Source organism: Strigops habroptila, chromosome 5 (assembly GCF_004027225.2).
Source record: "Strigops habroptila isolate Jane chromosome 5, bStrHab1.2.pri, whole genome shotgun sequence".
Taxonomy (NCBI): domain Eukaryota; kingdom Metazoa; phylum Chordata; class Aves; order Psittaciformes; family Psittacidae; genus Strigops; species Strigops habroptila.
In genome coordinates, this window is record NC_044281.2 from 47,471,463 (window position 1) to 47,498,642 (window position 27,180).

Consider the following 27,180-nt stretch of genomic DNA (forward strand, 5'->3'; position numbering starts at 1 on the left):
GCAATGTTATTTCACTTAATCTAGGACAGATGCTAATTTAAGGTAATGAAGTTATAGTGAGATATTTGTATGGATGATAGGTTCCTCTGTCCGTAAACCACGGGGGATTGTGGAAAGCTTCATCACCTAATGCAGAATGGTGTCACATCTCAGAAATACGAGTTTGAGGTCTACTCATCTTCATAGAATCAAAGCTGTGTATCAGGAATGCTATTAACATGGCAAACACAAGTTTTCTAGAAAGAATATTTTTTCAACTAACATTATATTTAAAAAAATACCTGCTGCAAAGAACAAAGTCTTCTATTTTAGGCACTAGAAGTTGTACCAAGAGTTGTATTACTGAGGACAGTACTGAGAGGAGTAAATTGGAAGGATCACACAAAATCAACCTTGGCCGTGGCATTGTTTTCTTTTTGCAGATTGATTTTTATAGTCTAAAAATCAGGACAAGTAGTATAATAACTGCTGAATATAAAGTAATTGGTGCCACTGGGCTCCTTTGTAATTAAACCATGAAAAACATCTAATGTGATAGCACTGTTTTGTTATAATATTCTCCTGAGGCCTGAATTGCCAGCTGTTTAAAATAACTTGTTTACAGAAAGATAGCTTAAGATGCACATGAGCAAAGTGTTGGCTGTTTTATTTGGGGGGAGGGGGATTTAAAAAAATTATTACTTTCAGTTTTTATCACAGCTTTCTGGTGCGCATTCTTTTTACTTCAAAACCAGCAGCAATCTTCATATATGTATTATAAATCATGCAAAATATATGTCATTTTTCTGAACTTTAAATTGGATTCCTTTGTGGCTTGTGAAAGTTCCATTTTTGTTTTAGAAATTTTAAGAGCAGTCTTTAATACCTTTGTCTTAACTCAGCATCCTGTCTTTGACAAGGACTGATCAGCGCTTACAAGAAAGTATGGACCTGGGAAAGGTAACAGCCATGTTCCTCCCATATGGCTTGTCAGCTTCCAGTAACCTCAACCTCAATGATTTTTGAACCTAAAATGGTATCTGTGTGCTTCAAAGGCTTTAAAGCCTTTGACTGATTCTTCTTACATGAACTTTTCTTGTTGACTTTTGAACTTACACAAACTGTTGGTGTCTGTAACTTTTTGGGCAGCTGGCTTTGGTGGGTAACTGCACTGTGTGAGAGAGGACCTCGTCTTGGTTGTTTTAACCTTAATGCCTGATAATTCTTTTCAGTGTGTCCTAGCTCTTGTAGTAAGAGGGGTATTGGACAGCAATTTCATAAGTTTAAATTAATCTGTTGCCTCAGAAAAGGATCTTGTAGGTATGGATGCTCTTTCAGTGCTCATTCGCATGTGTGTAACTTGAGATTGATGTTGGGGTTTTTTTGTTTGTTTTTTTTTCCCTTGTATATTCCTATACATGTATTGAATTGTATCAGATGTTTTATTTCTGTCACTGTCATGTAATTCTTGCATAGCTTTTCACACTTGGATTTAATTTAATCCTTCGTTACGGCTTTTTTTTTTTGCCCTTTTTTTTTTCTTTTCTTTTCTTTCCTACTTGGCTGGCGAATTTCTGATTTTTTTGAAAGCTTTCTATAAAGCATAATACCTTTTCCTAAAAGTACCATCGCCTTTGGCCTTTCTGCATGGGAATACCATAGCATTACATCACTTGTTCTTTTACATCTGCCTTTCTTATCTGCATAGTATGCCAATATTCTTTTTTCAGGTCAGTCATTCCGGGCGGTCCCATCTTAGTTTTTATCTTACATAATTAATTAAATTTTTCTGTTTGTTTTTTGCAGTACCCTTTCATCTCAAACTGTACACTGGGGATGGGTGGGAAACTGAGAGATTCATTATCAAGAGCTTCAGAATTACCATAAAGCCATCATACCATATACAATAGAGTATCATGAAGAATTGTACTCACTTTGACCTAACAATATTCTTGTTTATTTTGGTTCATGCTGAATATGTACTTTTTGTTAGATGGTAGACTGACTAATTCTTCAAGTGAATGGTTAAAAACGGAAGTAGAAATAATGAATATAGGAAATAAATACGTACTTTTGAACTAATGCATTCTCTGATCAGACCTAACTTGCAAATTCCAAAGATCGATGCTAAAATAATCATATATAATCCGGTCATATAAAGATTTTAACTTGACTGAGTACAGCAGAAGGATCTTTTGCCCTGTGAAAGCAATACTGCAGAAAGTCTTGACGGCGAGCAGAGGACTAGATCTGTAACTGGTTTTAATTATGAGTAGGAATAGATTGCCAGCAACTTAAAAGTATTATATTGATGTAGCTGTAGTGCATGTATTTGAAGGGGTAGGCCGAATTTAATCATGTTGTACACCATTACGGTGTAAGATTAAAAAAATGCCTAAAATCTGATGCCAAGAAGAGACAGGTTCAATGTTCATCTGGAGAATAAGTTGATTCACAGCGAATGCATATTCAGAGGTTTTCAGAGTATCTGTTCATTTAACTGGTGATAGAATGTCTGTAGGGGTTTTTAAAGGGTTAATGGTCAAGAAAAATAAACATTTTGTTTAAGTAATCTTTTAGAGAGCAGTCAAGAGGAGACATGATGATGAAGAGTGACATATGCATATCTGTGCACAGTACTGTAGGAGAAATAGATTGAGAAGCAATCAGCCCTGGAAAACAATTAAATAATGCAAAAGGCTGGCCAGTTGGTAAAAATGCCAGTTTTGTGGGTTCCCATGATCAAAAGGAACATAGATTGGTGGAAAATGTTAGGAAAAGAGTAGAGAACCACAGATAGTGAACTGTGGTGCTGTATAAATCCGTATCACTCCCGTATCTTGAGTGCTGTATACAGATCATATAAAAGACACTGAGAAAGCTTGACAGGCTGATCAAGAGTATGGGAAAGGTTTTTGTATGAAGACAGGTAAGCTGATGCTTCTTGAAATACAGCTTATAGACAGGCTTCTGTATGGTGGCAGTCTGTGAAATCATAAATGGCATGGAGAAGGTGAATAAGGAATGGTTATGTGGTTATTCACAATAGAAATAGAAGGGACTGTTAGATCTAGCACAAGAAAAAGAGCTGATATTTTTGAGAGTCAAAGCAATGACATACCTGTTTTCTTTCAAGAGGATTATTTTTTATTAGAAAGTAAAGAATGGGCTTAGGTGTTACTCAATGAAAACGGTATGAATATGAAAGGAATATATACCTATGTGCTGGTATAAGTAATTTTTAGATTGTGGTAGTTTACCTCACAAATTGTGCATGTGTGTGGAAACAAATACATCTGATTTATAACACTTCTTTTTCCACCAATTTTGTATTCTGTTTTATATGAAGGGAATCGTGATGTGGACAGAGAGTAGACAAATTTTACTGTCTCCTCTTGATGATGCTTGTAGCAAACTAACCACAACTTTTTCTTTCACATGATCTTTAACCAGCATTTTTTCTGTATGTACTTCTGAGTTCTATACTGAAATAGCAACTTTTGTAGAGAAGAACATTGTGCACTCTTTGCAGAGGAATACAAGATGGGGATTATTATTTTTAGGCCCTAAGGACATCTTTGCCACAGATGGTTGTATGCATATAAAGAGGTTGAGATTCCACTGAAATTACTGCTTTGTATTGGCAAATAAATTGAAGGAAACGCAGTTTCACAAAGTGTATGACTAAATTTTAAATTGCTTGGCACAAGTGTTGAGAATGCTGAACAATGCAGGAGGTTGAATCACTAGATGATCTGAGATCCCTTACAACCTAAATGATTCTACGATCTTCTTCACAATATTGTCAAAACCCTAAATTATGTTTCTTTTTTATGCGTAGTTCATAGGGATAGATGAGTTATATTTACTAATATTAATAGCTCATTATCCTTATCCTGAAGGCCTTCTGGAACCTTCAGTTTCTTCTTCGGCTTCACGGTTTTTATCTTCCGCACTAAGTTGTGAACATATTAAAAGACATCGCCCCAGGTTTTTTCACATTGTTACTACTTATGCAAGAAAAGTGATGGTGTTAAGTAAACATTTCTCTGTTGTAAATTTTGGGAAAGACAAAATCAAATATAGGCATCACATAAGAATAATAAGGTACTTATAGTCCATTAGCAGTCAAAGAAGTTACTGAGTCATTAAAGAAAAATAAATATTTCTAAGCTTCTTGGCCCAGCTGATTTTTTTTTTTTTTTTTGGTTAGAGGTTTAGAAGAGCTGACAGAGAGGGTATGAGATGCTTCTTTGTAAAAGATGTTGGAATAACAGGAGAGACCACAAAGGCTGCAAGAGTGTAGCATGGCCTCCAGTGCTGCAAGTGTTTGAAAGGGGCAAATGGAATGACTTTACAGAAATCTGTGAAAGAATGAATTTTTGATAGAATGATGGAAGATGCTGGTTAGAATTTCATTAACCTGTTTATCCAAGGTTTTGAAAGTTTCATTATTCCTGTTGTACTGGTCAGACCAGGAAGTAGTTAAAGGATTTAGGAGTTGTTGGATAAATTTAAGGAAGCATGCACTGATGAAAAAGAAATGATTCAATAAAGCAAACCCTGACTTTGTCTTAATATTTTAGTGCTTGAGTTTGAGCTAAATATATTTGGCAAAGAAATTCATGCATTGGATTTCTTTAGTTACCTTATTACTTATATTGCAGGCTAGCACAGCATTGGAGGAATATATTCTAAACTAATTGATTTTGTTAATTATAAGTTTCCCTTTATGAGTCAGTCATTCCCACTTCCCTTTTCATCACTATTAATTTTTTAAGTTTTCTTTTAGTAAGTAGAAAAATCAGCATTACTTTCTGTTTATGCCTGGAATGTCTCTTCAGCAGTGCTCTGGAACTGTGTGTGTATAATGAATGAAGATAATAATAGTAGGTTCTAGTTTTGAAAGACTAAGAAGTCGTCTTTGGTCAGCTTTCTTTCTGCTCTTTAAAGCAATTTTAGCACATACTGTTCAATCAGTGAACTACAGGAAGCTACTTGATCAAAGCTACACTTAGGAGAAGTTTTTCTTTGCAAAAATTAGAAATGCACCGTATTAACATTTTCTCCCATGTGTCCTGGTTAGGAGTGTACAGTTCTTTACATTTAAATGTTATAAAAAGACTTCAAAATTAATATCTTGCTGGGAAAATTTTATCTAGAGGCTTCAGGAAGTTACAATGATAAATTTTGTGGCCATCCTAGCAAAAAAAAAAAAAAAAAAAAAAAAAGGCTTGGACAACAGTTGAATATTAGCCTAGAGAGAAAGTGATTCTGGAGCACGAGCTCAGTTAATCAGTAAGGCTGGGTTTATCGTGAAACAGAATTCTCACTGCTTTCTCACCCATGCAGTGTATGCTAGTTTGACAAACCCTAGTTTCAAAAAGGTGGTTTTATTTTTTGTGTGTTTTGTTATTCAATTTTAGCTTCCAATCCATGCGCTGCTAATGAGGGCAGAGGCCCGTGTTCTCACATGTGTCTGATCAATCACAACAGAAGTGCTGCATGTGCCTGTCCGCATCTGATGAAACTATCTTTGGACAAGAAAACATGTTACGGTAAGTTTTCCTCCTAAAGCCTGTCAATTGTATTGATTTTAGAATTTTGAAAACTTAGAATTTAGAATATTGATTTAGAATTCTTTTGGACAAATTAAAATACATAATCTTAGAAACAATTTATACAGTGCATTTTAATGATATATTTTAGAGGGACAGCCACTTCTTGAGAATTGATATTTTTTTCTAACATGAGGTGTGTGGAGCTTTGATATTTATTACCACAACCATTTTTTCTCTTGTTTATGTGTATGATATGTTAGTAAAACTTATCACTGCAAAACAGAAAGATTTATACTGTAAAGTACGTCATCAGACAATGGTGAGTCAGGTAAGCTGAATAACAATAAGGTACTTACTGGCTTAAATCTCTACCTGTTCCTCTAAAGTTGTCTTAGTTTCATTTTCAAGGATTAAGAAAATGAAGTAAAGACTGAATATTAGACATGCAGCCTTGCAGGGGAGTTTTATAAAAAATTAGAATAAAAACTTTTAAGTTATAAAAGCACTTGAACTGTCAAATAATTGTCTGTTATCTGTAAAACCTTGTACTACATAACTCTTTGCAGTGTTCATTAATAATGTTTAGGAAATTTAAAAAAAAAAAAACCAAAAATTGTGTCAATGCTGTATCAAGGCATTGTAAGGAAAAAAGTTCTCTCCTGTTCGCTTACAGTCATTTGCTCCAATAGTTTAGGCTTTTGAGAACCAAAAAAAAAAAAAAAAGTTCTGTTTTGACTTGAATGTATCACAGATGGGGCTTTGAGCAGCCTGGTCTAGTGTAAGGTGTCCCTGCCCATGGCAGAGAGTTGGGACTATGTGATCTTTATGGTCCCTTCCAACCCAAAACATCAAGGGATGTCTAAATTACTACAACCAATGTGTTATTTTTCTTCCAACCTGTGTGCTTTTCACTATTTACACATATGTTATGACATTCCTTCTCAGTTTTGTTGTTTGCAAAACTTCTCTGCTCTAGTGATACTTTGTTCCCCTGGGATACCAAATATTAATATCTGTTATGATGTGCAAGTTAAACAGTATTTTTTTTTTTTTTTTTTATTGCGATAAGTGGGGTGAAATTTTTAAAATACAATTTTTAACATTTTTCTGTAGGCATTCACAAGACCATATTGATTAAGTGGTGTAGTAACATGTCCAGCATCCAGAATTAGTGTGTTTTCCTGTGATTTTTCTGCTCTGTAACATACTTTATTTCTCAAGTGTCACAAGGGTTTAGGTTTTCTGGAAATGTTAAATCATTCATATAAACTTTATTTACACATTTGTCAAGGGATCTCAAATTAATAACTTAGACTTCTGTTAGCGATGTTATGAAGAGGATGAGGAGTGATGTTTACCTTTTTCTAACAGAAAGGAAGAAATTTCTTCTCTATGCAAGGCATTCAGAAATAAGAGGGGTGGACATAGAAAACCCATACTTCAACTTCATCACAGCCTTCACTGTTCCTGACATTGATGATGTTACAGTCATAGATTTTGATGCTCTTCAGGAACGCTTATACTGGACTGATGTGAAAACACAGACCATCAAACGTGCCTTCATTAATGGGACTGGCTTAGAAACCATTATTTCAAGAGGTAAGTAGCTTACCATTGAAATAAAAATAATTCGTTATAGGTAAATATAACGGTGTTTATAAGCATGCTAAAATGTGAGCATGCAAGTTCTTGTTAGGTGTACCTTTCACTGATATTGGGTAATTGATCTAAACAATAAGAAAGGATGACTTTGTTCAAGATTCTAGTTCTTATTGATTCTTAATCCATTTTTATTTAAATACATTGGAAGGTAATTGTAACATTGCTTTTTTACAAGATTGAGATGTGTAGTAACCAATGGAAATAATGTCTTCTGGGTAAGGTAGAAAGAAAAAAAGATTAAAACCAGAAAAATAACAATATCCTGACATAGCTTTGCACTGAAGAATTTCATGTGGATTTCTTAAGTCCTTTGGCTATCTGTGCTGACATAGCAAAGAAATGAGCTCCATTAGAGTTATTTTTTTCCAGTCCTTGTAGATCTTTTGGCTTTGTCATCATTGGTGAAACACAATATGGTAGTTTTATCATTTTGGTGATACTGGTGTAATGCATTTACCTGTTGTCTTCTTGCAATGTGCAATATGTCTCATGCACAAACTGTTCACAGTAGTTGAGTGCCATGAGGAGGTGCAGCCTTGTGATTCTGTTGTCTTTGAACCCTCAGTTCAAAATGAATATGTTTGTTCAACATTGTTGCTTCAGTTACTCATAATACTACAATTCAGGTTTTGCTTTTTACTGAGCTTTTTCATTATAGGTAGGTATACAGCAATAAAAGGGAATTTGAAATATTAAGGTTTTATTATTAAAATATTGCAATAACTTAAAATATTTTTGCAGTTAACATCTTCATTGTTCCAACACTTTTGCTCCATACTTTGACTACAGAAACTTAATGGATTGCAAAGTCTATACCTGATTACTTCAGCCTTATGTCAGGTATTAAAAGTGATACCCTTTCTTGTCCTTGGTACTAGTGAATTTTTGTTTGTTTCCAACCACTGTCAGTTCCTCTCCTGGCAGAACATGATGTCCTTCTATTTTGTGATATACCTACCTGCTTGAAAATAGGAAAAGTCCTGTCTGACAGGGACTATACAGAGGCAAGTTTTGCAAATGCTGGTTTGTCAGCTGTTAAATGTATGTTTTAATGGAAAGAGGAGGAAAGAAGCAATTCAGTTCTGTAAGATCGGACCTTTTCTGAATTTGAGGACAAATTAAAAAAAATACTTCTGTAATTGACTATTTGGGAACTTCAGAAAATTAATTGAAGCTCTTCAAATTAATTGAAGAGCACCAGCTCTGTTCCTGGTGCTGCTTTAGAAGAAATTTGTTCTGTATTAGCATATTTGGGGAAATCATTGGACAAGTATGGCCAGTATCCCCACATGGCTATGTGGATTGATTAATTTATTTCTTTGGGTATCTTTATTTTTGCCCTGCTATCTCAGAGACAACTTTATGAACAATTGGAAACGTTTTTTAATACCAGTAACGAGAACAAGGTCTGGAGTTCCTTTTAGAGCTGCTCTTTACATCATCGAAATGCCCAAAAGAGAAAATGTTGTTGGGTTTTAGAATGGTAGGAGAAAAAAAGCTTGATTTCCTATATAAAATATAGAGTGTAAAATCACAAAACTTGTGAAGAAACTTAATGAAACTTGAAGAAACATACTATGTGTGGCTGTTTGTGTTTATCAGCATTCAAATTCATTTTATTATGGTAGCTACAGTGGTGGAGGTTTGGGGGGGGGGAGGTTGTGCCAGTTGTAACTTACTAAATATAAAATTTGCAAAATTATGATCTTCTGGCACATCAAAACATTGTAAAGACTACTTATGTGTAAATTAGCTCATTTGCTTAGTTATATTTTTATATTTCTTTATAAGAACATAAGAAGCTTTGTAAGTACATACTAGTGGGATTCTCCTTGAATGAAGTCTTATGCCAATGTCATAAAGATGCCAGTCATACTTTAATCTTCTTATGAGTGTGAAATTCTTGTTTTCTAGTTGCTCCAACCAAAATCCTCAAAAAGGCAGGGGATTGGTTTAAAATGGGTCAAGGGTATGTATTCAGTGTCCTTTGTTGCATTCTCTAAAGTTGGCATCCTAACTTCCTAATGCCGAATCACCATTTGACCTTATGTATGTGCAAGTCAGGCCATAGCCACTTCCATGATAGTTTGTCAGTGACAATAATTCTGTCAGTCAAAGTAACCATGTTAAGTTGACAAAGTGATAGTGTAAAAACTATGAACTATAATGAAATTATTAAATACCCTTGGCCTGTTTCCTTGTCTACAAAGATGCTGGCCAATATGAACCACAGCTATGCCAAGGCAGAGTGCCGTGTTGGTATATAGATCTTGAGCAGTGACTTTATACCCAGGATTTAAGGCAGATATTAACATACATTAACATTTTTTTAATCAGTATCTTGTTAAGGAAGGCTATTGCATATGAAGACACCTGTGAAGCTACCAAATTAATCATACCTTACTCATGTTTTGCTACTTCATGTAGCAAAGTCATCATCAATCCTTAAAAAAACACCACAAACCGCTCTTTTTCATAGTGCACTGAGTAACAAATGCTTTCTAAAGTATAAAAATACACTGCAATCAGTGTCTGATTGTTATTTTGGGGCAATAGGTTTTATGCTAATTTTTAACGAAGTATTTATGGAGGATTTGCTGAATCTTCAGTGCAGTTTTTATGCTCTTATTACAGGAGTATCAGCCCAAGAAGAAAAAGAATTATTATTAATCTTGGCAACTAGTTTATAAGTACATCTGAGCAGAATATGGCACAATATTGTAACAAACTGTACAAGAAATTCTAGACCTTTTTTCCTGCAAGACTGAGAATAATCCAGAAAGAAAATCAAAAGAACTGCTTTCATTTTTTGCAGATATTCAGAGTATCAGAGGTCTCGCAGTGGATTGGATATCACGTAATTTATATTGGATTAGCTCAGAATTTGATGAAACACAAATTAATGTGGCACATTTAGATGGTTCCTTGAAAACTTCAATCATCCATGGGATCGATAAACCCCAGTGTCTTGCAGTTCACCCAGTAAAAGGGTAAGATAATTGTGGTTTTAATAATAAACTACGATAAAGCTCATCAGATTTCTTCTTTGTTGAGATTTTGAGTTTGCCCATTCTTTTTCGTTTCAAACTTAAAGTAAATGCATGTGTTTGGAAGATTTTGCAGAGAAGTTCCTAAGTAAGTACCTTCCCCACTAAACCTTACTGTTGATTAAATCTTGTAATAATTAGTTGTATATTTTGCCTGCTTCTAAACTTAGGAATGTTTTCACTACTGATGCATTAAAAAAAAGCTGTATACAAAGCAACATTTTAAATATGTTCATTTTCTTCTTCAGGAAACTCTACTGGACAGATGGTAACACAATTAACATGGCAAACATGGATGGCAGCAACAGCAAAATACTTTTTCAGAATCAAAAAGATCCTGTTGGTAAATACCTTTTTTCCTGTTGCTTTTTTATTTGATAGTGCTTTATTACAGACATTACCTTGCAATGCTACTTAAATATATCATGATGTTTTTCATATACTTTATAACAGTGAGAAGAACAGGCATAAAGATGTGAAAAACACTTAATGTACATTTGAGTTTCACAATTTAAGATACTTTTTGCCATTCTAATTGTTATCTACTGTAGTGGGTTAAGTCTAATATCATTAACTTCTAAGATTACAGTAGACTGAAAGTGAAGGAGAACCCATCTGTATTTCTCAATCTTTAGATCGTGGGTAAAAAAAAAGTAGAGAGCAGGGGTGTTTAATAAGTTGTGGATATGTGTGAGAAAATACTTTGACTGGAAATGTAGAGCCTTCCTCACCAGGATCCCAGCTGCATGATCAAAAGGTAATTTGGCTCTTAACTTTTCACATACAGAAAAGAGCAATAGTTGAAGTATACATTTCATATAATGACTTAGCCTCAGTTTTAGTGTACTTGGGAATATAATTGATGATGAATCATGGCACTTTCGGGGTGGGGGGGAAGGCAGTTCTATATGTACTATTTATTTATTTTTGGTTCAGGTCTCTTTGTAATTTCATTTTTTAGAGGTTTAAAGTGGTTATGTCAATTGTTCCTGCCTTATTAATATCCCGTCAGTAAAGTTATTACATTTCAAAGCATTTACAGGTTTTCATAACTGAATGCATTAAGCAAGCAGAAGCAAAAATGACTTAATTCAATAAATTTGGCAGAACAGCAATACAACATGCATTTTAGATGCTAAATTCAAAGAATTTTGTAGAAGTGTTCTAAAAGGCTCAAATACCGACACATATAGATGGGGTAAAAAAGGAACTAGTCACTCTAGTTCCATTAAGCTGCATGCTTAGGGGTTTAGAATTAGTACTTAATTTTATACTTTGTAAGGCAGATCATTTGATCATGGGTGTCTCGAACTTACTTTCAGTTCAGCAGTTGTTTATTGTAAAACTCTAAAAATAGAAATTATGCATCCATTGGATTGTTTGGGTTTGTTTTTTGGGGTTTTTTCGTGGGTTTTTTTTTTTTTTTTTAAGGAAATGGCTATGGTAACTTTTGAAATAGCTTGGATAAATAACTTTTGAAAACATAGTGGATTACTGTCTCAGCTACATTCAGAGGACTCCATGATTATAGGTTGGGGGTGGTGTTCTTTGGATTTGTTGTTTTTTTGGGGGGGTGTTATGTTTTTTTATTTGTTTGCCCCCCTTTTTTTTTTTAAATAGTTCAATCCTTTCTTCTGAACAAGCCCAGAGTTTCTGCTTTGCTCATGATTATAGTGCAGCCCTATTTGCTGTTTTAGCTGTTCCTGTTTAATTTTCTTGTATATCTACTTGAATATTACTTTCTTTTGAATATATAACATAGTCTACAAACAAAATCATTGCAGATGTGACCCACAAATCTTCTTGAGGCTGGCTCTTGAAATTTTCATCTTAAATATAAGTAATTAATTAAAAAAAAAAAAAAAAAGTTGTTTCTTAAGTATATATGTGTATTTAGCAGAGAAATAAACCTAAGGATTTCCCAATTCCAAGCATTCTTTTTTCACCTGAAATGTAATCAGCCATAAACACTTAAAAAACCCTTTCTTAAGTCACTAAGGTGGGAAACGTGAACAGAAGTTCTAAATATTATTCCTATAATTCATCTAAACTGTAATAGCAGTGTCCAACATTTAATTCATTTAGGTAGTAAGAATGAATCCTATCTTTAACGTTCTGGGAACACACTGTTTCCTTAAGCTTCCACTGCTTTTTAGAGAACATTTTCACAGGTAAAAATAAAGTTAGAGAAACAGACATCATTTAATCGATAAGTATACGAAAAATGCTATCAAGAGTCATTTCCTTAAATTTCAGAGGTGCACAAAATTAAAATATCAAACTCAATTATCTGGTAGTGAAAGCTAAAATCTCATTACATTTATGGCTTCAATATTGGAACCTCAGTGTTTGAATTGCTGGAATAACCTTTGTGATATACTGTTTAAATTGTAGCATATTTCTGTAAATTTGGGTAAGGGAATTGGAAAATGCATGTGGAAATAGTGATAGCCTAAATCATGGTAATAATGCTTTTAAAACACAACAGAATTCTCCAAGACCATTATTTTACAATCCACATGTTCAGGTTGACTTTGGCAGCTGGGACGTAAGCTATAAGCCTGTCACTCGTGCTAGAATGCATCATGAGTATCTGTGACACTTATGGCTAGTAAGTAATCTATTTTTACTAGCAAAACCAGGACAATTCCTGGAAAAGTCTAAATGAACATGCTCTGCCTACATTAGAAATAGTATATTTTTACAAAGGTTGGTAAATGTAGAATAAGACAACAGGAAAATACTTTGGGAAGAAAAATGTGGTAGGCTTGGGTAGAAGGAAATAGTAATGTTATTTCTTGTCAGGTGCTGCTATGTAATTGGAATACCCACAGGTAGAAACACCAGTTTAATATCTGAAGTAGAAAACCTGACAAGATAACATTGCAATTGCTGTGTAGATTACATTCACAGCAACCCCATAAACAGATTTGTCTAGGCGAAATCAGTGAGCAGCTGACTGGTAGCACTCAGGATTTAGAGAATAGCAAATGCTATACATCTCAGAGTAAGGAAACCTTTATACTTGCATATTACCTCTGTAACCCATAGCAAGGTTCATCCATATTCTCAGGAAAGTTTCCTGTGCCTAGGCATAACCACTGCAAGCGTGTGTTGCTTTCTTCTCGGTGATACGCTTGCAGAGAGGGGAAAAATATCAGTAACTGAAGGAACTGGAAACCTGTTTCCCAAAAGCTTAGAAAGCAGATAGCTTTTGGCCTACTATGACAAATGCGCTTAAAGTAATGGTGGCATGATGGCAGCTTTTAAGTTCTGCAGCCCATGGCACTGCGTTCTCCTGTCAGGATTTTAAAAATATATCAGGCTTTCCACAGAGAAGCAGTTTACAGGATGGAGGAAGAATACTGTGTAATATTTAGAGGTTGACCTATGGAGCGAAATACAGTATTTTTTGGCAACTTGCTGCTGGATACCTAACATGAGTTCTGGAAAAAGTCTAGCACCAAAGCAAATTATTCTGCCATGTATTGTCATGGTGGCAAGCATATTTCACTGTGGAAAATCTCCTGCTACAATTACTTGAACATTTTGAAAAGATTGTACAAGTCTGAAATACGTAATTGCTTAGTTCTTCATTCTTAATTCCAGAAAATTATATGCTGTGTTCATTTAGTAGGTTATTTTGCAAGTATTTTTATTTCTACAGTTTTTTTGCTTGTAACTCCAAAGAACTGCTCATAAGGTCAGCTCACTATGAAGCAAAATTAAAATGAATACTATAAATTTATTGAGAATTAGTATTAGGCTTTGGTATTTCAGCATTCTAAGCAGAGGGCTGTGCATGTAGTGAAAGGACAGACTTTTTCTAGTTCTGAATCACAAAAAGTAGCTTGTTTTCTAAGTCTTTATGTATTCATAATGTTAGAATATAAATTACGGCTTCTGGTTTGCATTTACCAGTGACCTTGCTAAGGACCTCAGTTCACTCAAGTACTTGTTCATTGCCAGGTAATGCTCTTTTATTAGTCAGTCACCAATTGATTTTTGTAGATGTTGGGAGAAATAAAAGGCAGGAATCTTTAAAATCGTGGGTGTTTTACTATTATGGCCAAGTTTGGGTTTCTTAATTGTTTGATTGTTTTCTTTTTAAAGCTTAATTTTAAACCACAGTTGTGTATATCTATATGCTTAAATGTGCCTTTATTATGAAAACAGTGTAATGTTAAATGTATGTTATCCATTCAAGCCAAAGTTGTTAAAGCTGTGTACATTAATTACAGGTTTATCAATAGATTATGGAGAGAACAAACTTTACTGGATCAGTTCGGGAAATGGAACAATAAATAGATGCAACCTGGATGGTGGTAATCTGGAAATAATTGAATCAATGAAAGAAGACTTAACAAAAGCCACAGCTTTAACCATTATGGGTAAGTGCAGTGGTGATAACTTAGATTTTAAATGATTGGAAGCTAATTGATAATGAAATATCAAAAGCTTGGAAGAGCTATTGTTTTTGTGTAGATAATATATAGAGTACATTCACTAGTGATACTTTGGGGAAAAAAGTTTTTTATATTTCATTGAACAAACAGTTTACAATCTCTATTACAATTACATGTTTCTAAATATAGTTTGGCATACATATACACAGTACTAAGGTAACAGACTGATGGCTATAGTTATTTGTAAAGCATATTGGAAAGAGATATGCTATGTTCTTTATTACAGAGAATTATCTATGACTTTTTTCTTTGCTACTCACTTCTTTCTATTATATTCATTCAGAATAGCCTGAGTTTGTTGGATTGGCTTGCGCTTTATGAAGACTTCTTTTGGGTTATGAATTGATGGTGGATGATTTGGATAAATTGATGATTTGGATTTTCAGATGTCTGCTAATATTCTATGTATTAAATTGGTTGAAAAGATAAGTTAGTTGTTATACTTTGCACATCAGAAATCTTTGGAACGTTCAAAAACTTCTGAATTAAGTAACATAAGGAAAAAGTGAAAAATTCAAGAAGTCTATAAGTTGCAGATTGCTGATTATTATGAAAATGTTGTTTTGAATTCTCAGTTTCTTGTATGCATCTTTAGCTCTTGGCCCTTGCTGGAGCTAGAATAGAGTGTGTTAAGAAATTCCACTCTGTCTCAGAACTGGTATTTATTATTATAGCGATAACTTTAGAGCTGTCCATATTTCCTCCCAATGCTTTGCTGACCTCTGTTCTGGTTCAATTAAACATTATTTATATTTATCTTGTATGTTACAAAAAAAAAGTTTGGTTGATAAGTAGTGTTATGTTGGGATAGTTGACTCAACTGCCAGAATCTTTTTATAAAGTATTTTATTTGTCTGATATAATATACAGATAGATGGTGTGCTTGTGAAAGTTATGCTAAATGAACTCCACAGACTTTATGCACATGGTGTAAATTAAGTAATATTTTAAAGTGGTAACTGCTAAAGTAGCTTTATTACACACATATTTGGCCAGTATTGAACTCTAAATGCTGTCCAAACCTGTTGGAGAGGGGATGCTTTTACGTATGCATTCATCATCAAAAGCAAGTTTTGTGCCTGAAAGAGTCATGAATGGTAATATAGTCAAACTGTCTTTTGTTGATTTCATTGTGACTAGAATAGAATGAATAGATGACCTTTACTTTAGGGAGCTATTGGAAGTCTTTAATATCAGATGTTGTAAAGAGTATTTGTTCATACTGTCACTGAGATTTCTGTGGTATCAAGTCTTCATATGTGATTCACAGAAGCTACAACAGTGATGATCCATCTGGGATATTGAATAAAGAGTTTATAGCTATCATTTAACAAAGAGTGTTTCATGCTTCTTTACATGAAAGTAGTTGAATTTTTTCAGGTGTAGAGATAAGAGAATTTCTGCTGTGTAGTTTTTAAACATCTGTACCTCTAATATTTCTAATTTTGGAATCCTTTGGTTTTATGGGTGATAACAATTTTTCCTATTCAGAATGAGTAAACAAGACTTACAATGTGTTTGGGTTTTTCTTTTGGGTTTTGTCTTTGTTTTAGAGCAATAGTTGTGATAAACTGCAGTATGACATTGCAGTATAATTCTGTATATAAATCTGTTGGAGAAAAGTGCGAACAAATACAGTTTTATAAACAGTTTTGCATGTGCTGATTGAAAAACATGAGAAGTTTCTGGATTCATTTTCCTGTATATTTTCATATTGTGGAACATACTGGGGCAATATGAGTGCTATCTATTTTCCTGAAGTGCTCGTGGCTTTATAGTCAGGCTTTCATGCATGTAAAATGGATCAGAACAGGAAATCCAATGCGATATGAAGCAAGATAAGAGATTTGTAGTTGATGAATGATCATAACTAATAATACATAAAGAAGAATGAATAATTTGTTCTAATGTAAGATTTAACATGATAATATGTGAAAACTTAGTACCTCTATTGATCTGTTTGCCTACAAGTTTAATAGGAAGCTTTACCAGGTGAATCACAGTAATGACGATGCTTATTGCATCATTTTTAGTCCATTTCATAAATTTTCTTGACTGTTTTTATCTAAACCCACAGTAAACACATAAAAACCAACATGAGCTAGAATGTTTCTTCCCTGTGTATATGCTAAGCTAACATTTTTACCATTTGAAATCACCAGTGACTGGAAAAAACCCAGACATGATATCTGTGCCCAAACATGTACCTGTTTTGTGGCATTTAGATTAAACTCAGTGCCACAGTCCTTCAGGCCTCTGGTTTTTGCAGAGTCTTTTGCATTTTTGTATCTTTTGCGTTAAGTGTCTCCCCAGGTGAAAGCAGTATTTTAGACAACTTATATTTTTTGTTTGTTTGGTTGGTTGGTTGGTTTTTTTTAAGTATATGATTTTGTCATATTGTTGGGTTGGTTATGTTCCACTGGAGCAGAAAGAGAATATAGAGTGTGGTGTTTTGAGACTGCCTTTGTACAGTAGGAAGGTCATCTCACCAGGTCATACCTTGGGCTGTTGTTGTTGATCATCAAAACTTTTATAGGACTGGAGAGCAAAACCAAGGAAACAGTGGAGGCAACCTCCATGGATTGAAGGGACAGGATTGTGTGATCTGGGATAGCCCTGGTTCCCATACCCCCTTCCCCCTGCCAAGGGTAGGTGCACTGGGGTAGAAAGGATTGTCTGAAAAATTGCTGAATTTCTTATAAATTTACTACACCAGTGATCTCTTTTAGACCTCAGTTGTTCTTGCTTGTGAGGGGTTTTTTTAGGTCTTTGTGTGTTCTGGGTTCAGCTGTAGCAGTCATTTTTCTCCTTAGTAGCTGGGGCAGTGCCGTGTTTTAGACTTCAGCCTGAGAACAGTGTTGATAACACACTGATGTTTTTAGTTGTTGCTAAGTAATGTTTACTCCGATCAAGGACTTTTCAGTCTCATGCTCTGCCAGCAAGGAGGGGCACAAGAAGCTGGGAGGAAGCAGAGACAGGACACCTGACCCAAACTAGCCAAAGGGGTATTCCATACCACAGCACGTCATGCTCAGTATATAAAGTGGGGGGAGTTACCTGGAAGGCTCAGATCGCTGCTCGGGTTGAGGTGGGTATCGGTCGGCAGGTCGTGAGCAATTGTATCCCCTCCCCTTGTTATTTCCCATATCATTATTGTTATTGGTGGTAGCAGTAGTGCTTTTGTATTATACCTTAGTTACTGGACTGTTCTATCTCAACCTGTGGGAGTTACATTCTTTTGATTCTCCTCCCTCTGGGAGCGGGGGGAGAGGAGGAAGGGCGGTAGTTAGCGAGCAGCTACATAGTTCTCAGTTACCGGCTGGGCCTAAACCACAACAGTTCTTTTTGGTGCCCAATGTGGGGCATGAAGGGTTGAGATTGTGAAGCATCTTCTTACTAGGATCTTTCATAGCATCTTTCTCAGCCATCACAATCTCCTTGTCAGAAAGCACATGCTTGTCTCTCACAGTTGGAAACACCCAAAGATAATCCAGTAGTGTGTGTGAAGAGCTAGTGTCTTTCGTCCTTTGTCTGCACGGCCTTTGTGCAGAAAACGATCAGTTCTGGCGGTTTCCAGTGGTTTTTACTATATCTTACAGTTCAGGTTCCAGAAGATTTTTCAAAACTATAAAAAACTAATGACAGAAGCTTGGCTCAAGACTGACTTCTTTTTTGCTTTGGTAATCTCTGTGCTGTTCTGATATCTCTGTGTTACATTTGATCTTTGCTTCTGTTAATTTCAAAAAGGGAAAAGACATGAGAAGCAGTTAGGCACTCCATGGTTATCAACTGTAGTATGAACTCCATAAACAATGCTACAAAGTCAGTAAAGTTTTGTTTTGCTTTTTAATACAATTTCTGGAGTAGTTCAGAGCTTCAGCAGGCAATGACAAATGTCACTCCCCTTTAGTACTACTCCTCAGTCTCGTCACTGTTTGTACATCATTGCTTTCTATCCCTCTATTTTAGTGTTGCAGTTTAGCCTTTTTAAACTGTTTGGAAGTTACCACTACAGTTTCAGATGTTTACTGTTGTTTAGTCCTTTCCAGGCTCTGTTTAACATTTTCTTACTTTTGTATCCACATTCACTGTGTAAAATGTCAGTGCATGCAACATCAGCCATTCTTAGTTCATTTATCATTCAAAAATGTGAATTTGTTTAGTACTGGCCATTGTTTGTTGTCTTGCATTTGGTCCACAGTAACTTTCTTCTGCTATTATATTAACTTTCCATTTTGTTCCAAAACCTCTGAAGTTTCTCCTGGTCTTTTAGAAAGTTATCTATTTCACGGCACACTATGCCCTGCGTAATTTTCAACATCTGTTATTGGCACCATTTCACCCAAGTTCATAACAAATATATCCACTCTTTTGGAAACTCAGGATGTTCTATGTGAAAGAATCCCTGATTTTCTTATACAGTACAGCAATACTCTTTTCAACATTAAGAAAATCTTTCCTATATTGTGTAAAGGTTTGAGTTTAATATATCATATTCAGTATCTGATTTTAGCAGTTTTCCTGGTAGCCAGTGTCTGAGTGTAATCAAATCATATAGATGTATTTGGCATTCTGCATGAAGTCTCATTTCCTGTCTTCCAAGTTACTTAATGAAAATAGTTCCTTGACTGTAACTGAAACGAGTTGGAAATTTACATTTTTGGTGGGAACTGTATGTATTTCTGGTTTGGTGAAGAGTCGTTATATTACAAGATTTGAATTACAAAGGGACTTGCAGCAATATCTGATGCATTTCCAAACTGGTATATTTTCTTAAATGATATATGGCTCTGAATCATAAACTGAGCATTGTTAGAAAAGTATTGATTAGTTACTGTAAGTTCGTAGCTAAGAAAAACAGATATTGAAGTCTTCTGTGAGCAGTTTTGGTGGAGGTATTTGATCGGATTTTGTATCTGGTCCTCACAGAAATACAGTTAACAGAAAATCACAAAATTAGCTCATTTCACTACAAAATAGGAATATGATGTAGATTGTGTAGATTGTATAATAGGGATGTAATTAGTTGTGCATTGGTGATTATTTTTTTTAAAATACTTGTGGTAGAAACCTCAAAGGAAATATTCCATGATACTAAGTAGTAGCCTTTTTCTAGTTGCTGTTTACTAGTATAAAAGAGTAACTTCATGTAGTGAATGATTCTGTGTATAAGTGCTATTTCTGCTGAAATTCATATGAAAAAAATTCAATCAGCAATAACAACAAACTCGGATGTATATAATAGCTTTTCAATGGGAGTGCAGATATTAGAGCAATGTCTTTTGAGTACAAACTGTATATAATACAGCCATCAAGGTGTATTATCAAACAATCTAAGCAGACAGTAACAATGACAGTATTTCATTTTAGACAGAAAATGTGGGTTCATGTTACCAGAATATATTAATTTATTTTCATCATGTAATTAAATGTTTCAAAATAAATTTTGAAATAAAGTTTCAAAAGTAACAGCAAAATGCATTTCTACTAACTCAGGTGGTGGGAGCTGTGACTTTGCTGGATGTAATTTTGAAGTGAAAGGGGTTGCTTACATCAGAAAACTTCAAATACATACACCTTAATTTTCCAAGTCATCAGTCTTCTAATTGCCGTAACACCATTCATTACATTAGCATTAATATATGAAATATATTTAGGCAATTTGCCCAGTTCTAAGTATAGTGCATAGTTGTCTTCCATAAATACTCAAACCACTGTTAATGAAAACTAATGGCCCATCAAAATTTGCATTCAGAGTACTGCTTGAAATCTCCAAAGGACTGTCCACAATGCTAGTGTAGCAATTCTTGGCATTTGGAATTGCTGTTTCCTGCTATGTTGCTGTGCTTAAAGCTAATTACACAACAAATGGATAAATACAACAATTTTAGTATATGCTATGACCCCGTTTCAGCAACAGAATTGTAATTACTGATCGAACAACTCTTCTTAGTATAATCAAGCAAATAAATTGTTTAACTTCAGTTTGATATTAAAGGTTTCAAATAGCATTATTTCTTCCCTAGCAAATTGTCTTTATTCTAAAGTCAAGTGGTTTTTTTAAATCACCTATAATATTTTAAAATGAATATTAAAATAGATCAATTCATCCTGATACTAGAAGTCACAGGTGACATATCCACTGAGAGGAATATGTTAATAACACAGAGACAAATAGTCCAAGACTGCTTAGAATTATGATCAAAAGTAGCTGTGTAACAAATTTGAGTTGTTTTGGTATGGGACTGTGTTGTGGCATATATCAGCCATCCAGCAGTTTCTGGACAATTAAAACATGTATTCTTTGGGTGTTAGACCATAACTGGCCAGCTTAAGATGTCTGTACTTCAAAATTTGTGAGTTGTTTCAGGTTGGTTTGGTTTTGGTTTCGGTGGGGTTTGTTTTTTTTTTTGTTTTGTTGTTTATTTGGGGCTTTTTTGGGGTTTGTTTCTTTGGTTGGTTGGTTGGTTTGGTTTGGGGTTTTTTTTTGGCTTGGGGGGGTTTTTTTCTTTTGTTTTTGTTTGGTTTTGTTTTTGTTTTTTTAATTGGGTTTTGGGTTTTTGTTTTGGTTTTTTTTTTTTTTAGTATACCTGAAATGTCAGGATTTGCATGACCTTTGTTGTTTAACTCTCCATACTCTACCCATATAGCTTTCTAAAACAGAATATAAAGCCTCCATGTAAAAGAATAATAAATACAACTTCCGTAAGATATTGTAACTTAAAATTTTAATTAAATGTTTATCCTCATGTTATGCTAACAAGAATTTTTAAGTTTTTTTCATTCTAGGGTTTTACTTTTGGTTCATCTACAGTTTTCTGTCTGAAATGAAAATGCTGATGATGTTAAACTACAGTTATATAACTTGCCCCCTTTAGTTATTTCATTTAAGATGATTAAAAGATTCATAACTGTTTCGACAAAAAAAGAGGTTCACACTTTTTTCTTCATGTAGAACACAGCTGCAGGATTGTATTTCACAGTAATTAATACTTTAAATGTAGTCATGAGTGAAATTTTAACTCACTGCAAAACATGTTTTACTGTCCATGTACTGCCATTTACATTGTTCGACTTTAAAAATATATGTGACAAACTGAAGATAAAGTTGAATTCAAACTGCTGCTATAATTTCCTTTTTCTGTTGTTTTCCCTTTCATGGTTAATTTTAACATTCACCCAAAACCTACATTGTGTTGCCTTTGAGACTGTTGGTCAAATCTGAGGTGATATGGTATTGAAACGTTAGCTAGTTCAGTTTGTTTAAAATAATTACTTTTCCAAAAGGCTGAGAGCAGAAGGGAGTTGCTTGTGCTTATTTTTATACCATCCTGTTAACTTGGAGACTACAACAGCGATGGGCCATTGAAACCTTGTTTCTTTACTGAGACTTCCTACAAGGCTAGTACCAGAACTACATTTTATTTGATTGATTGATTTGACCTATTTGGTTATTGACCCAGCCAAGAAAAACTTATAAGCCACAATGAGTTGGAAGGAGATCATTGTACTGTTTAAGTCTTGTGAAGGGAGTGAGGACTTGAGTGTTCCAGCATTCAAAGAAAAAAAAACCGGACACTGAAATGTAGTATGGACTGTGGAACTTGTCAACCTGGGACATTGAGGACATCTCATTATTCATCCATGTGTACTCTAGAGACAATGTGGACTGACGTGTTAAGGACTTGAAATCGGAAGATTGTGGTTTCTGTGTCAGTGTTTGGTCATTAGTTTACTGAAGTCTGGGTTTGAAATCCAGTGTGATGCATTGTGAGGTAGAGCCTGCTTTGCTTCCTCCCCTCACCCCTTTCTTCTCATAATTTCTTAGTTATTGATTATAGTTTAGTTTTAATGTTTAGCATTACAAGCAATTTTGTTCACTTGTGAAAATTACTTTCTTCCCAAGTAAAGTCCGTTGAATTTCTATATATAAGTATATTAATTTAAGATTTTCTATGGAAGTAGCCTCAAACCAGCAGTTGTTTCAGCAAAAGTGGAACTGGTACAGACTGCTTTTGTGTCTCCTGAATCTTAATAACACAGTACCTTCAGCTTCTCTCTATAACCTTCTCTCCATAATATCTCCAGTGCAGTACCCCACATCTTTCATCCTAAGACCTCACTGTAGTTTCTCTCCTTCTCTTCACAACAGGTGTCTCTACTGCAAGCACTTTTAGAGCCTTTCCCTATTCACAATTCCACGATTTACTAGCACGATACCCCATTTTCCTTACATATTCCTTAAATCTCTTCCCTTTTTTTCTCTCCATTCCCCATCTGTGTGTCAAAACAAAGCAGAGGCTGTTGCCACCCTGGAGGTACACCTGAAGCGATATGCTGGCTACATGTGTTGCATGGCTAACTGGCTGGCAGCAAAAGGAAGAATTCAGCCAGCCAATCATGCCACTCTTTTCCAGAATTACTGGGGCTCAGTCAGATGTGATTTTGTATGGGCTGGCTTTTGAATTTGTCGAGGATGTATGGCATATGCTTGATCTTAGTTACACTTCAAAAAGAAATCTTTAGACAAAGATTGTGTTAGCTCTGTGCGTTGATTTTTCCTATGATAGCAAGTATCTTACAACTTTACTGTGAAAAGTAGAATACAGGAGGATGTTGTTCCCGTTACACTTAATAGCTGGCAGTGCTTTGCATTGGATTTGTTTATCTACAGCTAGAAACATCAGGAAGTTCTTCACTGAGATAATGCTTTTATACAATATCTGAAGGATAACAGTAAGAATTAGCATTGGCTGTTTTCTGTATGTTCAGTATGCTCTGTGTTTCGGTCTCACCCAGACAGGAAAGACTGATTTGCTTTGCTTCCAGAAACCATTGAGATTGATGAATAATGGGAACAAGCTGGCTGAAATTAATTACGAAAAAAATTAAAAGATTATGTTATAAGGGAAACAGCTGAAGGGCTTGGCATTGGTTAGGTAAGGAGCTCTTCACTGTGAACATTCAGTCACTGCGAGTTAGCCGAGTCCTTGTTTCAGAAGCAAGTTTAAATTCTCAAGTGTTTAGTCTGTTAGAATTAGGCAGTAAGCATCATTACTATGTTTATTATTTTGGATCTGACAAAAGTTGCTTGTCTTTCAGAAATACATTTTTGCATTTTCAATGCATTCTTTAGTTTCCTCTAAACTGAACAATCACCATGCCCCTCATGAAATATGCTTATGTAGAATGTATTAGTTTGCATTAAACAAATTATTCCACCTTGTGTGTGCAATGCTGGTGCCTGTATATGTGAAATCTGGCACATGGCAAGTCACAAAATCATGTCATGGCAATACCCAAGTTGTGGTAGTCTCAGGTGTAATATAAGGGTGAACAGTCCTTGGGCACCCCCGACTTATGACATTTGGCTGTGGTACCTGGCAGTATGGGCATTACAAGTAGCAGTGCCATACTACAGAGCTTTTCCATTGTCACCACAGCATCTTCATTGAAACCTGACAGGGCGTAGCTGTTTTAGAAAGCAGTTCTATGATCTTCATGTCATCCTTCAGAGCTACAGTAAAGACAATAACCATGGCCTTTTATATGTGTAGGGGTATATGAAATACCAAGAGAGTAAAGGGCATTTCTAGCATTCTTCTGATTTCCCTCTTATTTTACCCTATTCTGCCATCCAAGCTTTAGCAATAGGAAATAAAAATTTTCTGAGGGCAGCTGAGAAGGTCTTTAAGAGTGTATATTTCATACTCTTTTATTCTGTTTGCATTATTTCTTCTTGCTGTGTTTCCAGACAGGTCATCTTTTTTCTTTTTGCCTTGCAGTTATTATGACTGACTTTATAGTCCATTTGTACATTACCAAGTGATGAAACATGAAATATTCAAAACTTGGTAGAAATACTGATTTGAGGAAAAGTAGTAAAGATTATTACCTTAAAGAAATTATAATCCTTTGACACCTAGGCATTTTACTACCTTTCATTTCATGAATGAGAGAGTAGCAAACTCTTTAACTGAAGGAGCTTTTTCATTAATTCCGGCAGATAATGAATCAAAGTCTCAAAATGACAAACTGATAACACTAATAAGTGTTGTATATTTCTGAATAAAACTAAAGCAATCCCTAATGTTGATATTTAAATTGTTAGTGGGGCTTAAAAAATAACATTTTCCTGAAGTGATGCAATGAAGTAGATGAAATGAAGTAGAGAATATATAACTCATGTACACCTTCTTTCAGCTTCTTGAAATTGTTAAATTAACTTTATTTTAAATTGTTTGTCTTCCTACACTGTTGTTTAAATTGTTATGAAGATTATCTTTACATTAATACTGACATTTGTATCTTAATTTCTTTTTAATGAAAGTTTGCATTCCACAGTAACCAGTACAGTCATAGCAATATGATCAAACTTGGTGTTTCTATCCTCATATCACTTAGAATCCCATCTGGATTTAAGTGAAATCTTTATGTCTAAAGTCAGCTGAAATCCAGCCATTGCAAAATAATGTTGCATATACTGCAGTTGTGTATCAAGTGAGAATTCTTTGTCTTGACTTTTTGACAAGTCCCTCATACTATGATTCAAGTACTCTGCATGCATGGATTGACAAGGGTAGTTTGAAATTTTATGCTCATGTGTGCATAGCATGTCTCACTTCTGTTATTTTAAAATCTTCTATAAATTACGATTGAAAAGTTACTTTCAATGTAAGTTGGGAATTTCACTAATTTCTTGAAGACATTAACAAGATACTTAATTATTTTTATGATAATTGTCATGCTGCTTAATTTGAACACTCAAGTAAGGAAAACCTGGAACCAGAGTTCCTGTCGTCTCTGCATACATGATGAATGGATATAGCAAAGTTCAAGAGCAAACTCTGTGTTGTAGTATGTGATCTGTGAATAAGGTTTGGTAACATTTAGTTATGAGTTGTGCATAATACAGTTTTTCCACTTAAAAATGTATGAAAACCTGTCACCTAAAGAGAAAAAAGTAAATTTATAAACCTAAATTTTGTGGGTTTAGAATTTAAAAAAAACTAATTTATTTATCTTTGAGCAATTTTCCTTAAAATTAGTCTGAGAATTGACCTTAGATGCTTTTTCCCACCTTAGGTTTCAAACATATGTAGCTTGATAGTGATCCTCTTAATTTTTAAAACTTGAAAATTTTACAGATAAAAAGCTTTGGTGGGCAGACCAGAGCTTAGCTCAGATTGGTACCTGTAACAAAAGAGATGGAAGAAACCCAACTGTCCTGAGAAACAAAACTTCAGGTGTTGTACATATGAAAGTGTACGATAAAGCAGCACAGCAAGGTATGTTAAATTTTAAGCATGTTTAACCAATTTCGAGAGTGCATAGTATCTTTTCCCATGTTATTCTCCAAATGTGGCTAGGGCAATATGTGTTTCATTGTAATTCAGTGACAAATTACAGTAAAATATTTTATTATTGAATATAATAGAATAATTGCTTTATCATATATGCCCAATATATTTTTATTGAATCTAAATTTAAAGTTTTTAGTAAAAAAAAAAATCAGTGTGTGATCTCATCTCAAATTATTGAAATCTTAAGTGAAGTATTATGAGATAATTCATTAAGATTCTTCACTATATATGTGTTTTAAGACAGTTTAATTCGTCTAAATTGACAGAAGTGACAGTAATAAAAATTAAAAGTGAGACATCAAAAAAACATGCTGCCAAAATTTAGTTGACAACGTGGAACTAAGATAATATGAAAAAGTGTATTTTGGGATCATGTGCACAGTTTTATGGATTTGGAGAGCAGAGAAGAAAGCATTTGGGTGATTCTTTAGAAAGAGATTATTTCGGATTCCAGCTACTGAACCAGGTGAATCAAATCATACCATTTTGCGGAGAAGCTTCCAAAAGAACACAGGATGTTTTACCACAATAAAACAGTAATAAAAAGTCTGTGTATGGAGTACATTAATTCAATTCTGTATTAAGTGCTCTTGGGAAAACTTGCCATTTTACGTAATCTAGGAAACACTAGACATGCTTTGCCCTTACTTTTAAATGTGGTGGAGCAGCAAGTAATAATAATTTAGACATACAGTCATGTTTCTATCATTTTAAAATGCTTGAACTCCCTACCCTGGAGGCATGCAGAAAGCCTCATGAGTGCCCAAATAGTAGCAGTATCTGGTGTCTGTAGCATTAAGATGTGTCTTCCATTGTACAAAAGTGAAGAAAATTAACAGTTTTTTGTACTACTGAACTTTAACTATAATTTCACTATAGCGAAATGTCACTTTGCTGATCTATATTTTGACAGCAATGTCAGGGTTTTGGTTATAGGAGTCAAACACTATAGACGGGATTTAGCTTTACACCTGCATCATTTTTTCTAAAGAATCTTTGCATGTTTCATTTGCATCTTGCATTTCAATAAATCAAAGTGACATGTCAGCAGATGTAACATGAGGGCACTTGCAGATTTCTCTGTATGCAAATTTGGCATTCT

The 27,180-nt window shown here is 34.6% G+C and overlaps 1 protein-coding gene across 10 annotated transcripts in view; it reads left to right on the top strand.

Annotated features, from left to right (window-relative positions):
• Positions 1 to 27,180, top strand: part of LRP1B (LDL receptor related protein 1B) — a 752,766-nt gene that overhangs the window by 534,611 nt on the left and 190,975 nt on the right. For all 10 annotated transcript variants that reach the window (XM_030487472.1, XM_030487474.1, XM_030487475.1 and 7 more), the window contains 6 exons: positions 5,406 to 5,537; positions 6,912 to 7,139; positions 10,018 to 10,192; positions 10,498 to 10,592; positions 14,491 to 14,640; positions 25,863 to 26,003. In XM_030487472.1, coding sequence (XP_030343332.1) covers positions 5,406 to 5,537; positions 6,912 to 7,139; positions 10,018 to 10,192; positions 10,498 to 10,592; positions 14,491 to 14,640; positions 25,863 to 26,003 — 921 coding nt within the window. The remainder of the gene's footprint in view (positions 1 to 5,405; positions 5,538 to 6,911; positions 7,140 to 10,017; positions 10,193 to 10,497; positions 10,593 to 14,490; positions 14,641 to 25,862; positions 26,004 to 27,180) is intronic.